At 35.1% G+C, this 15,682-nt stretch overlaps 1 protein-coding gene and 1 pseudogene across 2 annotated transcripts; one reads left to right on the top strand and one right to left on the bottom strand.

The window, feature by feature from the left end:
* The first annotated feature begins 1,501 nt into the window (after positions 1-1,501).
* On the top strand, positions 1,502-10,689 carry LOC139872394 (probable protein S-acyltransferase 16). Of its 2 annotated transcripts, XM_071860258.1 has the most exons (7): positions 1,502-2,003; positions 9,263-9,355; positions 9,460-9,561; positions 9,644-9,709; positions 9,807-9,905; positions 10,013-10,108; positions 10,221-10,689. In XM_071860258.1, the coding sequence occupies exons 1-7, from the start codon at positions 1,734-1,736 to the stop codon at positions 10,329-10,331; spliced, it is 837 nt and encodes a 278-aa protein (XP_071716359.1). In that variant the 5' UTR covers positions 1,502-1,733; the 3' UTR covers positions 10,332-10,689. The 2 variants fall into 2 exon arrangements, with proteins under 2 accessions (XP_071716359.1, XP_071716360.1); XM_071860259.1 differs by lacking the exon at positions 9,460-9,561.
* Positions 10,690-13,676: 2,987 nt separating this feature from the next.
* The window catches only part of LOC139873484 (uncharacterized), a 2,182-nt pseudogene continuing 176 nt past the window's right edge, over positions 13,677-15,682 (bottom strand).

The raw sequence follows: 15,682 nt of genomic DNA, 5'->3' as shown, positions 1-15,682 counted from the left end.
AAAATCTGAAAATGCATAAGTGTTAGGTAGACTTTTAGTGACACTTTCTGATGCACACTTTTAATGGCATTTTCTACTGACACTTTCTTGTGACACTTTCTGATGTATTAAAATTCCGGATGTTACAATTAAAAATAGAAATAATAAAAAAGAGTAAAAACCAAAAGAAAAATAGATCGAATTAATAAAAACATAACAAAATCAAAGGTGTGTTGAAACAATATATCTAACATGATATAGACCGAACAATTACTTTCTCGCGTTTCTCTCATGGAAAAAATTGAACTCGTGGGTGGATGACTTGCATGCGGTTGTAGAAATAAATATGAAAATAATTGTGATTTTTGCGACCTCGCTTTAGATGTTATGGAAGTTTCAGAATAGTATTATTTTTTGCCCATTTTCAATTCAGAAATGCGGGCTCTTTGACTTTATTCGTGATACGTCCCTTTATTGATATTGTATATATGTCGTAAATGTATAAGTTGAAACGACTGAGTTCAAAGCCTTTGTAACTTTTTCCCTCCGGCGTCTTGCTAGGAGATTAATATATAAAATTTTGTTGTTCAAAAAATATAATGTAATAATGACAAAAAAAAAATAGTACTATATAATAATGAATATGATGATTATACTTATTAAATGCCTATTATTATTTTTTGGCAAAAAATGAAAACTATATAATCAATTTTTTTTTTTTTTAGAAAGAGAAAGAAAAAATATCATGATTGGTCCTCTAAGTTTGTATCAAAAATCATATTGGACCTCAAGTTTAAATCAATCATGTGCAGTCTAAATTTTAAGAATAGTACACGGTTGGTCCCAGAAGTTAATGACGTTAACTTCACCAGGGTAACATCAGTCAAACGAATTGCACACTATGGGCAATTTGGTCTTTTAGCTTGAACATGCTTTTACCCTAATTTTATGAGTTTTATATATACAACTGCACCCTTTCAGTTCAATAACAGAGAACCTATATTTTGACAACACTAGATGAAAGGTTGGTTAAGAAAGAACCTAGATGTGAAATCGTGTGTTTCCATTTAGGTATATTTGTATTTGATCTATCTGCACATAAGCTTGATGTATAAATTTCTTATAAATTGATAAAAAGATCAAACTGCCCATCATGTGTTTTTCACATGCTTTAGTTAAATGAGTTATACTAATGGTTGTTAAATCTGGGACCATTCATGATATATGTTAATAAGTTGGGATCAATCGTGATCGTTATAAATTTTAGTCTCTAAATTGATTTCTGGTACAAAATTTGAGGACCAACTATAAAAATTTATCCAAAGAGAAAAGAAAAACAAGATTATTTATTAAATGACTATTTTATTTTTTTATTTTATGGGACAATTAAATCGTGAAGGGGATGATTCTCACACACACTTTTTTGATCCTCACACACCTATTTTAACCTGTTACTCTTATAATAATACTCGATTGGTGTGTGAGAAAAAAAAAAATGTGTGTGAAATCATTCACCAATCGCGAAGAGGGAGTATTTTATATTATTAAACCAAATCTGTCCGTGAACCGGAGCGTGGAAGCCAAACCAGACCCGACCGATAGGAAAAGAAATAGTAGACCGTCTACCTGCTAGACGCCTGGCCGGTCGCCGGAGACGCCGTCGTAATTGTGTACGCCGGTGCCTCTGCAACAACATCCTTACATACCGACTGTTTTAACGTTCCGATCCAATCATCGGAATTTTAAAAGCAAAAATGGCCAGGGGAAAAGCATCGGCGCACGTGATTGTGGTTTCAGTGACCATCGTTTATATATACTTTTCGACTGTTTTGGTATTTGTAAGTAAATGGTTTGGTGTCCTTTCGTCTCCCGGTATCATGAACGGCACTGTTTTCACTGCGGTTGCGGTGATGTGTATCTACAATTACGTTGTTGCTATGTTTACTGACCCTGGCCGGGTCCCACCTTCATTTGCACCCGACATTGAGGATTCGGATCACCCAATTCATGAGATTAAACGAAAGGTACTTTTAATTGAATTTTCTTCATATTATTTCAGTTCCTTTTACAAGTATACACATTTAGTCCTTCTCTTTAGTTGCTTATTAAGTGAACCATTGATTATCCTTAGCTGGTTAATTGTGGAAGTCTTGTATATGTGTAGTGGAAGTGGATTACTAAATTTTTTGTGTTTACAATTTATATTTATTTATTGTAACTTCAGATCAGATTAGTTATCAATGCTTCCGATCTATCTAAATAGGTGACTTGATCCATTTTCTTTTACCATTGATTATATATCCCTAGCTAGTTATTTATTGGAAGTCTTGTATATGTGTAGTGGAAGTGGATCATGCTAAATATGGTTTTCTTGTTTCTTTTCTTAGTAATAATAATAATAATAATTATTATTATTATATAGAGTAATAGAGTATTGTAATTCAAATCTTTTAGTATTAACAACTGGAATTCTACTTTATTTCTTTTTTCATTTGGTTGCAACTAGTACAACCAAATACAAACATTACCGCAAACTATAGTTCCTTTTCTCCATAAATAGATAGATATATAAGATAGTCAGAATGTCCTTTTTGAACTTTCACTTCAATCTCAAGGGCGAAGAAAAAGTGAGTTTACATGTATCTTTCTAACTGTTTTATTGTTTTTGGGTAGTCGTCACCATCTTATTAGGTTTAGCTACTCTAATCATTTGTCGTATAAATTTTTTGTAAGAGATGAAGATATACCCAAGTTTAGTACATGTATGTGAATTCTATCAAGATATACTCTCTTATTATACCTTATTTTTAAGGTAATTACAATTACAATACACTTTCCATGAAACCACATATGTGATTAGATTAGCACCTGAGAGGCTGCCTATACTACAATCTCACATATCGATTTCTCTTACTTACATGGGATGAAAGGAATATGCAATTTTATATGTTTTTTCCAGGGTAGTAAATAACTATGTCATATTGAACACCCTCATTCCAATGACATATGGCATGATGTTGATGTAAGTTAGTAGTTAATTAGAAAAGTTGTGGATGCTAGATTTCTGAATATTTATCTACTAGTGTGCACAAGTATTTTACTGACTATTATAGCAACTTAAGCTGTTAATATAGGGATGGTATAAATATTTTTGAAAGGAAGAATGGTAAATGCTTTATAAGAGATATTTTCTAATATTTTCTTTTGTCTTCCGACCTTAAACTTGATTTATTTCAACCATGAGATCTAACCCTATCTAACTTACTAACATAATGTCCGCGCAAAGCAGATGGTGAATATCTCGGTTAATATAAGAATGGGTAAAAATTTAGTTCTCTTTTCAAACGTTCTATAGTATGATAAACTACAATTGACTTTTATAATTAGCATGCAGTTAGACATTCAATGACCATGCAAGACCAATATAGTCATAACCAACCATCCTTTATTTCAATTTAATAAGACAATGCACGAGATACTTTAACTAAAGATTAATTATATTTCTAACCTCAACCTGACAGGTACGTTAATAGTTTATCTTTTTAATGTATAGTATGTTTGCAAGTGAAAAATTTTATTCAAGACATTAAAATATTATAAGAGTTACAAAATTAATAATTAACAATGTTACTATTGGTTTACACTTTCAGTTGCCTTTTAGATTAAATTTGTACTTATAGGCTTACATTATACATAGGTAACTCCAGTTATAGTTCACGCTTTACAAAGTTAGCTTATAGCAATTTCGTTTGAAATATTATTAAGAAGTAGAATGTTATACATCATCCTCGACTCTTCAATGATTCATATTTTTATTTATATTAGAGTAGCTATCTTTCATCTATTAAATAATGATAGAGATGGCAATGTGGTTTTGCCTAATTATTATATGATACACTATTGTTTGATTGAATTTTAAGAATACTGACAAAATAGTTTGTATGTGTCAGAGACATGGTTGTAAAAGCCCCCTGACTAGTCGGGAATCTGAAGTAGTACGACTAGATCCCGACTATCTCTGACTTGCCGATTTATCTGGTCAAAGTCGTCAAAAGTCTAATTTGTTCGTTCAAAGTTGGATTTATTAGATCAAAGTTGAATTTATTCGTTTAAAATTGATCAAAGTATGTAAAATACAGTCAAAGTCAAAGTTGGTCAACGTCCGACTAGTTGCCCACTTGGCCAGTTAGTCTCGACAGGTCCTGATCTACTAGTCCCTGAGTAGCGACTTTTACAAACTTGATTAGAGATGGACAATTACAATTGCCATAGACTTCGTTTCATGCATATATAATGTTGATGTCAATCACTATAGTTACACGTATGTATTTATAAATGGTTTCTTCTTTGTTAAGAAAATCAACTTTCTAAAATAGATACTCATTAACTTAGGGGTGAATTAATAATACCGAAACTTGACTTGGGTTTGTGTGTTTGAGAGACAGATGTAGATTTTGTAACTCCGACTGGTTGGTATATGATCTGTGTTTGAGGAATTTAACTTTTTTGAATTGTATGTAACTATTTATTCAATCATCTTTTTCATTTTAAGCTTATTTTATTTAATGGCCATGCTTGTTAAAGTAGTTTCATGAACCATAAGATGTTATTTTTAAATTTTGCTTGTTGTTGATAGTAGGGTAGCCACCCTTGGTAGGATTAGAGTGGGTAGTTGGAATATAGGAACATTGACGGGTAAGAGGATTGAGCTCGTTGATACCTTTCTTAAGAGTAATGTGGACATAGGGTGTGTTCAAGAGACTAGATGGAGGGGCGAGGGGGCGGTAGATATTAAGGACTATAGGTTGTGGTTCTCGGGTTCTAGGATAGCACGGAACGGGGTAGGTATCCTTTTAGGAAATCTTCATAAGGATAACGTTGTTGATGTGGGTAGGTTTAGCGATAGGATTATGTCGGTTAGTCTAATTATTAAGGAAGAGACTTTCACGGTCATTAGCGCATACGCACCTCATGTGGGTTTAAGTGATGCGGAAAAGAAGAGTTTTTAGGAATTGTTAGATGAGGTAGTGAGGGGGTGCCCAGCGGATCATCGATTGATTATTGGGGATGATCTGAATGGACACATTGGAGCGGAGGCAGAAGGTTACGAAGGAGCCCATGGGGGCTTTGGGTTTCGTCCTAGAAACGAAGAAGGGCGCTCAATTCTTGAGTTTGCCATTGCTCACGAGTTGGTTATAGCAAACTCTTTCTTCAAGAAGAGGGATTCTCAGTTAGCCACTTTTCATAGCGGGGGTCGCTGCACCCAGATTGACTTTTTGCTTCTTCGTAAGGGGGAACTTAGGACATGTAGGGACTGTAAGGTCCTTCCAGCCTTGACGTGCTCTTCCCAGCATAGATTGTTGGTCATGGACCTAGTCACCCGGGGAAGAGTTGGCAGGAGGGCCAGGGTTGTGCAACATAGAATCCTTTGGAAGAACCTACATGGCGCGAAGGCGGAGACTTTTAGAGCGAATGTTGCTGATAGATTGAGAGTAGAAGGGGATAACATAGCCCCTATTGACGTAGACCATATATGGAACCGCATGGCGTCTACTATTAGAGAGGCGGCAAAAGAAGCTTTAGGGGTGACATTAGGGACATCGACAGCCCACAAGAGTAATAGAGAATCGTGGTGGCTTAGTGATGATGTCCAAACGAAAGTCGCGTTAAAGCAGACGAGGTTTAGGGAACTCATTACTTTTGGAGAAGGGACGCCTGCAGAGAGGACTAGGGTAGAAGAAAGATATAAAGAAGCTATAAGAGAAGCAAAGAAGGCAGTAGCAATTGCAAAAGACAAAGCTTATGAAGATTTATATAGGAAACTAGACTCTAAGGAGGGAGCCAATGACATATATAGAATAGCTAAAGCTAGGGAGCGAAGTCCAGGGACTTAGTCTATGTCAAATATATCAAGGATGAAGTAGGTCAAAGTATAGTGAGAGAAGACCTTATTAGGAAAAGATGGGAAGTGTATTTTGAATCTCTTTTCGGTAGGGATAGACCAGAGCAGAACGGGGAACTCCACGATGAGGTTCCTGAATATCAAAACAATTGTTTCTGCACGAGGATTAACCATGAGGAAGTTAGAACGGCCTTACGAAAGATGGGGAGAAATAAAGCAGTCGGAGTCGGACCAGACCAAATCCCGATCGAGGCGTGGAGGTGCCTAGGAGACGATGGGGTTAGATGGTTGACAAACCTTTTCAACACGACGTTTAGAAGTGCAAAGATGCCTATGGAATGGAGACTCAGTGAGGTTATTCCCATTTACAAGAACAAGGGAGATGCGCAAATATGTAGTAATTACAGAGGCATTAAGTTACTTAGTCATACTATGAAGCTTTGGGAGAGAGTGATTGAGACGAGGCTCCGACGCGAGACACAGGTTTCAGAGAACCAATTCGGTTTCATGCCAGGACGCTCGTAGCCTTATGGAGAAGTATAGGGAAAAACATAACAACCTACATATGGCGTTCTTGGACTTGGAAATTGCTTATGATTGTGTCCCGCGCGAGCTGATTTGGAAGACTCTTAATGTTAGGGGTGTCCCAAGTAGGTATATAAGAACTATTAGAGATATGTACGAGGGGGCGAAGACTCATGTACGTACGACGGTAGGAAACACAAAGTTTTTTCCTGTAGAGGTAGGCTTACATCAGGGATCGGCCCTTAGCCCGTATCTTTTCGCTTTGATCCTAGACGAATTAACTCAAAGGATACAAGATGACATCCCATGGTGCCTAATATTCGCCGACGATATTGTATTAGTTTCGGATTCACAGGATGAGCTTAACAGAAGGCTAGAGCAATGGAGGATCGCCCTAGAATCAAATGGTCTACGGATTAGCAGACTTAAATCGGAGTACCTTAGATGCGATTTTAAGACGAGCGAAGAGGAACAAAAGGATATAGTGGATGTCCGAATTGGGGATCAGACTTTACCTCCACAAGAGTCCTTTAGATATTTAGGCTCGATGCTTCACAAATCGGGAAGGATAGATGAGGACGTGGCGCATCGTATACGAGTAGGATGGTTGAAGTGGAGGGCAGCGAAAGGGGTGTTGTGCGACAAGAAGATACCCCTCAAATTGAAAGGGAAATTCGACAAGGTGACAATCAGACCAGCCATGTTGTACGGATCAGAGTGTTGGCCAATGACAAAAGCCCAAGAGAGGAGGATGGAGGTGGCAGAAATGAGGATGCTTAGGTGGACGTGTAGCAAGACCATGCTAGATATGATACCGAATGGAGTTTTTAGGGAGAACTTGGAAGTTGAGAACATAACCAACAAGCTGAGGGAAGGACGACTTAGATGGTTTGGGCATGTTAGGAGGCGCCCACTTTTAGCCCCGGTTAGGAGAGTCGAGGCCCTCTTTGTTGGGGGCGTAAGGAGAAGGGGTAGACTCAGACGTAGGTTGGAGGATAGATGGAAGCTTGACATGAAAGAGCTTCTACTGACGGAGGACATGACTTCTGATAGGAGCCTGTGGAGGAGTAGAATTAGTGTAATTGAGTAAGACTCTTTTTCTAGGCATTTTGAACTTGATTATAGGCGCTAGAGCTTTTTTTTTTTGTTTTTTTTTGTTTTTTGTTTTTTTTTTTAAGGGTGGTATATATTTATATTCTAATATATATATATATATATATATATATATATATATATATATATATATATATATATATATATATATATATATATATATATATATATCCCTCTACATGGTATCTGTTTTGCATATATAGATGTGTATTGCATCTCGGTATCTATGTGTTTTTATTTAGGATATATATAGGGTCCCGTGTATATGTTTGTATCTGTATTCTGTATGTATGTATCTATGTGTATATGTTTGTCTGTATCGGTACCTAGGTATATATTCCTATGATTGTATCTCTATGTATGCATGTTTAGGTATAGATTTTTATACATGCTTATGTGTGTGTGGAAGCATATATATATATATATATATATATATATATATATATATATATATATATATATATATATATACACACACACACACATATGTGGGTGTGTGTGTGGGTGTGGGTGTGTGTGTGTGTGTGTTTTTTTTTATTGTTTGCATGTTTAGTGGAATTTACATATTACTGCGCATTATATTATTCATGCTATCTGTCATACTGCTGTGCATTACTATTATATGTGTTTTCTTTTTGGCTACTTTTTATGGTTGCATCTTCCCACGCGCACATAACTCTTACAGGTACGTATGCCCGCACTATAGCGTTTTAATGAGTTTTTCTTGGCCGGAGGTCCTTTAGGAAGCAATCTCTTGACTCTCGAGTAGAGGGTGGGACGATCTTATCTAGTCGCGGGTTCTATACCCGTGGGTGGAGTAGTGACTTCCCTCTAATCTAGGGTTCGAGGAATGATTGTCTACACTCCACCTCCCCCATACCCTACACTCGTGGGATTGGGTATTGTTGTTGTTGTTGTTGTTGTTGTTGTTGTGTTGTTGAGCTGATTAAAAAGTTAAAAGTTTTATTTTTGAAGACAAATTAGTAAATTAATCCTAAAAATTGAGTACCTATTAGAAACATATAGTCCTGTATTCCTTCTTAAGCCCTTTATTCTTTCTAAAGTTGTATTAAAGATAATATTTTTAAACCCTTACATTTTGGCTAATTCTAGCAGTTGCTTTATCGTCAGCCACTTTTTATTAATGAGAAGCATTACGTTGATGGAGAAGTAAACTGTGATACCTCAATACCTAAGTTGCAGCCTTATAGGTTGTCCCAATACCAAAGGGCCATTGGCCTAGCGGTATTGAGGTAACCCCTCCAACAACGAGGTTGTGGGTTCGAGTCCGGGGTAGACATTTGTATATATTCGTGAAGGGTGTGTGAGTTTGCCTTAAAAAAGAAAAGGTTGCCCAATAGCTTCGGAAGGAATTAAAACAATACTTCCATGGGATTCTAAATTGTTACGGAATGATCTCGTAAGGAAATTAGGAGTTAAATATGTCCTGATTAATCGTCACACTTGTTTTTAATTGACTAATGAATAAATCTGATTTAATTTCTATATTTTGAGTTACTTAATCAATCATACATACATTTAATCTTTAAATTCATAGGTTATCTACATCTCCAAGTATATAATTTCTAATTGATAATATTAAATTGAACCAATAACCTCAAGTTTACCAATAATACTGCATGCGTCCTTGTTCATCCCAAAAAGGTTGGTCCAGAAATGACTTACTACAGTATATTGGAAAGTATGCATGTCTAACTTTGTGAGTCAACATATTTGTATCAGGGTGGAGACTTGCGATACTGCAAGAAATGTTCTGTATACAAGCCACCTCGTTCCCATCATTGTCGTATATGTAAACGTTGTATTTTAAGAATGGTATGCCCTGCCTGCCTGCTTGTGTCTTCCTCAAGTCTTGATTAATTAATAATTTATTTAAATGAATATAAAATTAAGTTGTATCCTCTGTACTTGAATTGAAGGATCACCATTGCGTGTGGATGAACAATTGTGTGGGTCACGCAAATTATAAGGTTTTCTTTGTCTTTGTTGTATATGCTCTTCTAGCATGCATATACTCTCTGGTATCTTCTATTCTTTTTTCATTCTTTCCCTTTTGAAGTTATATGATCGATCCTTTATATTGTTATTTCGTTGGATATGCAGATTTTACTTGTAGGTAGTTTAACAGTTGATACTCATCAAACTGAGGAATCTTTCAGGATTGTGTATGTATGTATTCCTTCTTTTTTTCTTTTCTTTTCTCTTCTCGTCATGTTGTTTTAAAGTGTACATTAGACTGCTGCTTCTTATGCATTCTATTTCGCAGATCATATCCGGGTTGTTGCTAATTCCATTAAGCATGGCTCTAAGTGTCTTTTTGGGGTGGCATGTCTATCTTATCATACAAAATAAAACCACAATAGAGGTTTGTTTTTGCCTTTGATTAGAAAGTTGTCTTTTTTTTTTTTTTCTTCTCCTTTTTCTCATCATATCATAAAAAATATGATTTGATTATAACCTGTTTGCATGCAGTATTATGAAGGTGTGAGGGCTATGTTACTTGCAGAACAAGGCGGGAATGTGTACTCTCATCCATATGATCTTGGGGTATATGAAAATTTGATTACAGTGAGTATATTCATCATTATCCTTTTTCATTTTTCTTATTTACATTATAATGATAATGATTATTATATATAATTTTCAATGATGTATTGTTGGCTACATATAATTTTCATAGGTGTTGGGTCCAAATATCATTTGTTGGATTTGCCCTGTGTCAAGCTACATAGGATCTGGTCTCAGGTTCCAAACAATATATGATGATACACTTTCAACTTCAACTGGCTGATGATATTATGGTTTTCTGAGAGGATACATGTACTTACTGGATCGACTAATGATAGGCTGAACAATAGTACTAACTTGTTAGCTGGCGGATTGGAACGAGGGAAAGATGTATGTGACAGACGGTTTGTTTTAGTTCTTGCAGACATATACTTACTATACTAAACAACATCAACTGTAAGGTTTCAAAAGGATGGTATGATTTGTATATATGAAGTCCACAAGTTAAATTCGTCCCTTTGGAAGTCATTTTAGCAGTTATGTTGTATGAATGCTGATGGTTGTACCACTTTGCAGCTTCTATTCTTGAGTTAAACAATGTCATCGAATCGAATGTATTGATGCTAGTAAAATTATACTTCCTTCGTCTCGTCCACTATTCTTTTTTGAGATGTCTCAAAGATAAAAATTATGTGATAACATACTTGTGCCCCTACTTAATTTATAGATTCAAGACAAAAAAGATGGTTAAAAATTAAGGGTAAAACTAGAAAGTAAACAAAAAGTACATGTTTTCTTAAACTATGTTTTTTGTCTGATGACAATAGATTTGAGACGGAGAAAGTATTATATTAAACATCATGTAATCGCTAATCCATAGCTTGATTCATGATGTGCGATTGAAAATTAACGAGAAATGATATGATGATATTACTTGTTGCAATTTGAGAGAAAAGTTCCACTAGCTCCTTGAACTCTTTAAAAAACAATGGCTAGCTTGTTGCAAATGAACCCTACAAGTGTATATATAGCCCTCCTACTTTACGTTGGCTAATTCTAGACTTAGGCACACTAACCCAAGTTGACTTTGTCAATTACAAAGGTCTCAATAGAGCCACATATTCCAGCTAATATTACATTTTCCTCTATATCTAACCTAACAAAAAAAAAAAAAAAAATTACATGTCGAGTCAAACAAGTCAATCTTCTTTATCGAACAGCTACTGAAGGCGATTGAGTTCATGTATCTCCACATCATCCACAGTTAAGCCGTAATAATAACGTACATCTTCTCCTTTGCATCCTTCAATGGTCCCATTCTTCTAGCCAAACGATCCAGTCCATCCACGAGCTGAAATCTAATATGGAATATCTACGTCAATTCACAATCGAAGTCTATGTCAAACTTTAAGCATTGTATTACAAGTGAACAAAACATGATCACTCGATTCTATACCCTACACACAAATCGAACAAGCTATCGATGAAATCTCAAAACCTTTGATAGATAAATTCAATCTATAAGGTAATCTATCTAGAACAACCCTCCGAAAAAAAATACGTTTACCTTTCTAGGAATCCATAAACACCAAATAGTATCCGGATAAAGTGAAAGGAAGAGTAACATCGATCGAAACTTTACCAACTTTTACCTTGTATATCATGTCGTTGCCTATCATGCATTACCACGAATAAGGAATATCACGTACCGAATGCCCATAAGTAACTGATAGAGCTCATCAAAGATGGCGACTACCGCTCAATGGACGAATCCAATTTCATTGCCACACGCCATTCACCAATTAACCCAACACATCCCATCAGTACTTTAAAACAATGTCATTGAGTGCTAGTTAAATTATCTATCCAGCCCAGTCCAACTATAACTATAACTATAACTATATATATAAAAAAAAAGTGATAATTAAGTTAGCGTATTCAATTACAATTGTTAGATGATTTTTTTAAATCATAATCTCACCATTAATTTAGGTGAGATGTCAAATTTCTCTCTCATGTACTTTTAAATCATTGATTTGAATTTCAACCAACCATTGATTTGAATTTCAACCAATTGATTATTTTTATCTCCAAATTAGAGTGGCATCCCTCCCAATTAGTTATTTCTCTCCCTCCAAATTAGTTATTTTTCCTTTCCCAACCAATTATTATTTATTACTAAATATCAAATACATATTAATTAATTAATTATTAACATTGGTATATTTCACAATGTGGTGGGTTATATACCAGCATTATATTAAACAATTGTAATATTAGAAATATCACACACATGGTGAGGATCACCTGAAAACTAATTATATAAGACAATTGTTCGAAATCTTCTGCCCGCGCACATTCTACACAACGTTCTTTCAAACCAATTTCTGTTCGAACTCAACTTTTTTTGTTTTAACTTAAATTTGAACATGTAATTCGAACACTTGAAGTTCGAACTCAGCTTACGAGTTTGCATCTTCATTTTGCAGAATGATGTAGAATGTTACAAAATGATGCAGCATCAATTGTTCTGAGTTCGAACATTCCACATTACGTTCGAGCAAATATGTGTTCGAACTTAAGTTCAAACTTGGATTAATGCAGCGTTTAAATATTTTTGGTTCAAACTCAAAAGTGTAGAATTCAAAATGTAGTATTAAAAATTGTAGAATTAAAAATATAGAATCAAAATTGTAGAATTATAACTGTAGAATCAAAAGTGTAGAGTCAATTTTGTTCGGACTCCGTTTAATTTTTTGTTCGAACTCAGTTCAATTTTGTTTGAATTCAGTTCAATTTGTAAAATCAAACTGAAGGTGCAAAGCTTAATTAAATGCATAAATGTCATAAGCTTACGAATTTCTTCACTGAACCCCAACCTTAATGTAGTATGAGAATTGAGAGTCTGAGACTTGAATTGGGATCAAAGAATTAAGAGAATTGAGAGTCTGAGACTTGAATTGGGATCAAAGAATTAAGAGATTGGATTTGTCCCCGTCTGCCTTGTGTTTAACAAAGGAAAACGCCCTTTCTTCTTCAGCTTGAAAGACATCTCATGAAAAAGCTACTTCAACTGAATAAATTTCAAGCCATCCCCGGTTCTTTCCCTCTTGCCATGTACTACTTCTCTCGAGTGAGAACCTTATGGGAGACTACTTATCCTGACTGAGACATGTATCATTTAAAAGTTAATTAAGAACTTTCACTCGATAGACCATCGTAAAACAAGAATCAACTGTGATAGTAAGTTATCATGAAAATATACAATATATACAATATAAATTTGAATTATTTGAAAGTGGAGGTAAAGTGGAACTGGATTTTGCTTTGCACGACGTGATTCGTTTACGGAGATAAAGTTGAAAGTGCCCTAAGAGAATTAGGGATTTTGATAAAGGAGAACTGCCCGAATTATTTTAGGTGCTCCCGCCTTTTTTTAATTGGTTCTCAAGAGGATAATTAATTTTTTTGATCCTGCCGTTCGAATTTTTTATTTTTTATTTTTTATTTTTTAAAATTTGATCCTTTCACTATATATCCCTTGAACAAATATTTTGGTATATATTGGCGATCCTGGGAAAACAAGAACGGAACCATCTACAGGAGAAAAGATTCTTGAAGCGTTCATAACCTCTTTTGGATGAGACTGATCTTACTAATGGCCAAAGCAGCTCTTTGCTTTGCTCTTGAATAAAAAACATGCATATGTCGACGGTCATTGTTTGTAAGATTTTACATATCACACAAGTGACGCCAATCGATCATGTACATAACGACAAATTTATAATTGGAACAACTATGCTATAGCATAAGCTTAGAAAAATACAGCTCAAACTCTATCAATGGTCAGTTTCTCGGTTCCTTGCTCAGCATCTACATCCAAAGGCAGTAGATTATATTATTAAATACTGGTACAAACCACAAAACAAAACCAGCTATAAGAGCTCCATGATACACCTGAATGATGCACCATAGTCCACAGTTTAATATGTGAGATTTACCCCTACATACCCAAATACAGAGGACCCCCGAATGGTACCTAGACAAGTGCAAAATATAGACAAACAAAGGAAAATGCATACACAATGTGGTATTCCAGATATTACACTAAGGGCATCTGATAATCATAGCAACATTAAAGAGTACATAAGTATAAATCAACATTCAAGCCACCCTTCAAATATACCCGGTTTCATTTTATTGTTTTTTATTTTGGCTAAAGGTATCTGGTTTCATTTTTCCTGATTCCTGCCAAGAACATGCCTGAAATCAAAAAAATGACAAAACACCTAGCTTTCAAAAATGTGACAAATCGGATTTTATCAGTACATTATATGAATAAGGAAACTATACACACTATCATAGGCAGAATTGGGATAAAATAAAATGAAATTGATAGATAGACAGATAGCTTGAAATGATAAGGTCATGATATTCTCACAAAAGGTATAAGGTTCAAACCAGGGGAAGGGCCGGAAACGGTCATGTGATAACCCAATTAGGCCTCGTACATCATGGTAAAAATACTTCCCCTTTTCGGATAGCCTCAATAGGGAAAACCACATCCGTTTACCCGAGATAGCTTGAAATGATAATTTTTGAGATTTGATTTACACTATAATAATGGGTCATCTATTATCCCACTAACAAAAGGTTAAAGAGGTTACCTTGGTTGACTTTCCATCTTCCAGATGAAAGTACAAAGTTATTTGAAACGACTCCTGTGGAGCAATATAAATTTTCCAGTGAAGCTCCATCTTGTAATTGCTTGGTATATTCTGAGGTACTAAATTCATTCATGTCGTCACCGTTTGTTGGAGAGTCGTAGATTTCATAAGCGGGGGATGTTTTTGTGTCAAAAGAATTGACACTGGTGTTGGTGTTGGTGTTAGTGTTGGTGCTGGTGTTGGTGCTGGTGCCGCTCCAGTTAACAGATGAGGTAGCATTACCATTAGCATTAATATTCTGGTCATAAGGAGAAACCTTGAGATACTGCAGCTCGTCATTAAATACAGACATGACCGAGTCTGCATCTTCAAATAAGCTGTTGCTATCTTCTCCTGACTCTTGATTGTATCTTGATTGAATATTATTATCTAAACATGTGTGTTTTGGTGCCGGAAGGTCTGAAACTTCATGTTTGAATTTCCTCTTGTTACTGGCATGGAGTATTAGCTTTCTATCAGTTACACACCCACCCACCCACACACACACACACATATATGTATGTCTATCAATTACTGTTAATATTAGTATTAGTATTATACTATTATTATTGTTGCTTGCTATCTCATATTGAACTGAAACTATATGATTATCAACATAGAAACCATATCCAATTATGATTGACTTGTCTAGCTTAACTTAAAATTCAATTCATTAAACTGAAGTATCAATCCCACTCACTACACTGAAAATGGATCTGAAGATGATTGGTGTTTTATTTTTTCCCCTTACAACAAAAACCTGATATCTACAAATTCCCCGAGGTCAAAATAGATACAATGATATTTTCAGCAACAAAGTTTTAATAAATTCTTAACAAATTTCATCATATTGGTTGGGTATTGATTTAAGGATCAATAATGATAGTAATAATCCACAATTAGTAAAAAAAAAAAAAAAAAAAAAAAG

This window comes from Rutidosis leptorrhynchoides, chromosome 10 (genome assembly GCF_046630445.1).
Source record: "Rutidosis leptorrhynchoides isolate AG116_Rl617_1_P2 chromosome 10, CSIRO_AGI_Rlap_v1, whole genome shotgun sequence".
Lineage (NCBI taxonomy): Eukaryota > Viridiplantae > Streptophyta > Magnoliopsida > Asterales > Asteraceae > Rutidosis > Rutidosis leptorrhynchoides.
Note: the sequence above shows the minus strand (reverse complement) of the source record. Positions and strands in the feature narration are given on the sequence as shown.

Bases quoted from the DNA above. Each gene is read 5' to 3' on its own strand.
- LOC139872394 (XM_071860258.1), top strand. From the start codon at position 1,734: ATGGCCAGGGGAAAAGCATCGGCGCACGTGATTGTGGTTTCAGTGACC. The intron at 9,356-9,459 runs GTATGCCCTGCC...CTTGAATTGAAG, and splicing joins AACGTTGTATTTTAAGAATG to GATCACCATTGCGTGTGGAT. The intron at 10,109-10,220 runs GTGAGTATATTC...TAATTTTCATAG, and splicing joins TATATGAAAATTTGATTACA to GTGTTGGGTCCAAATATCAT.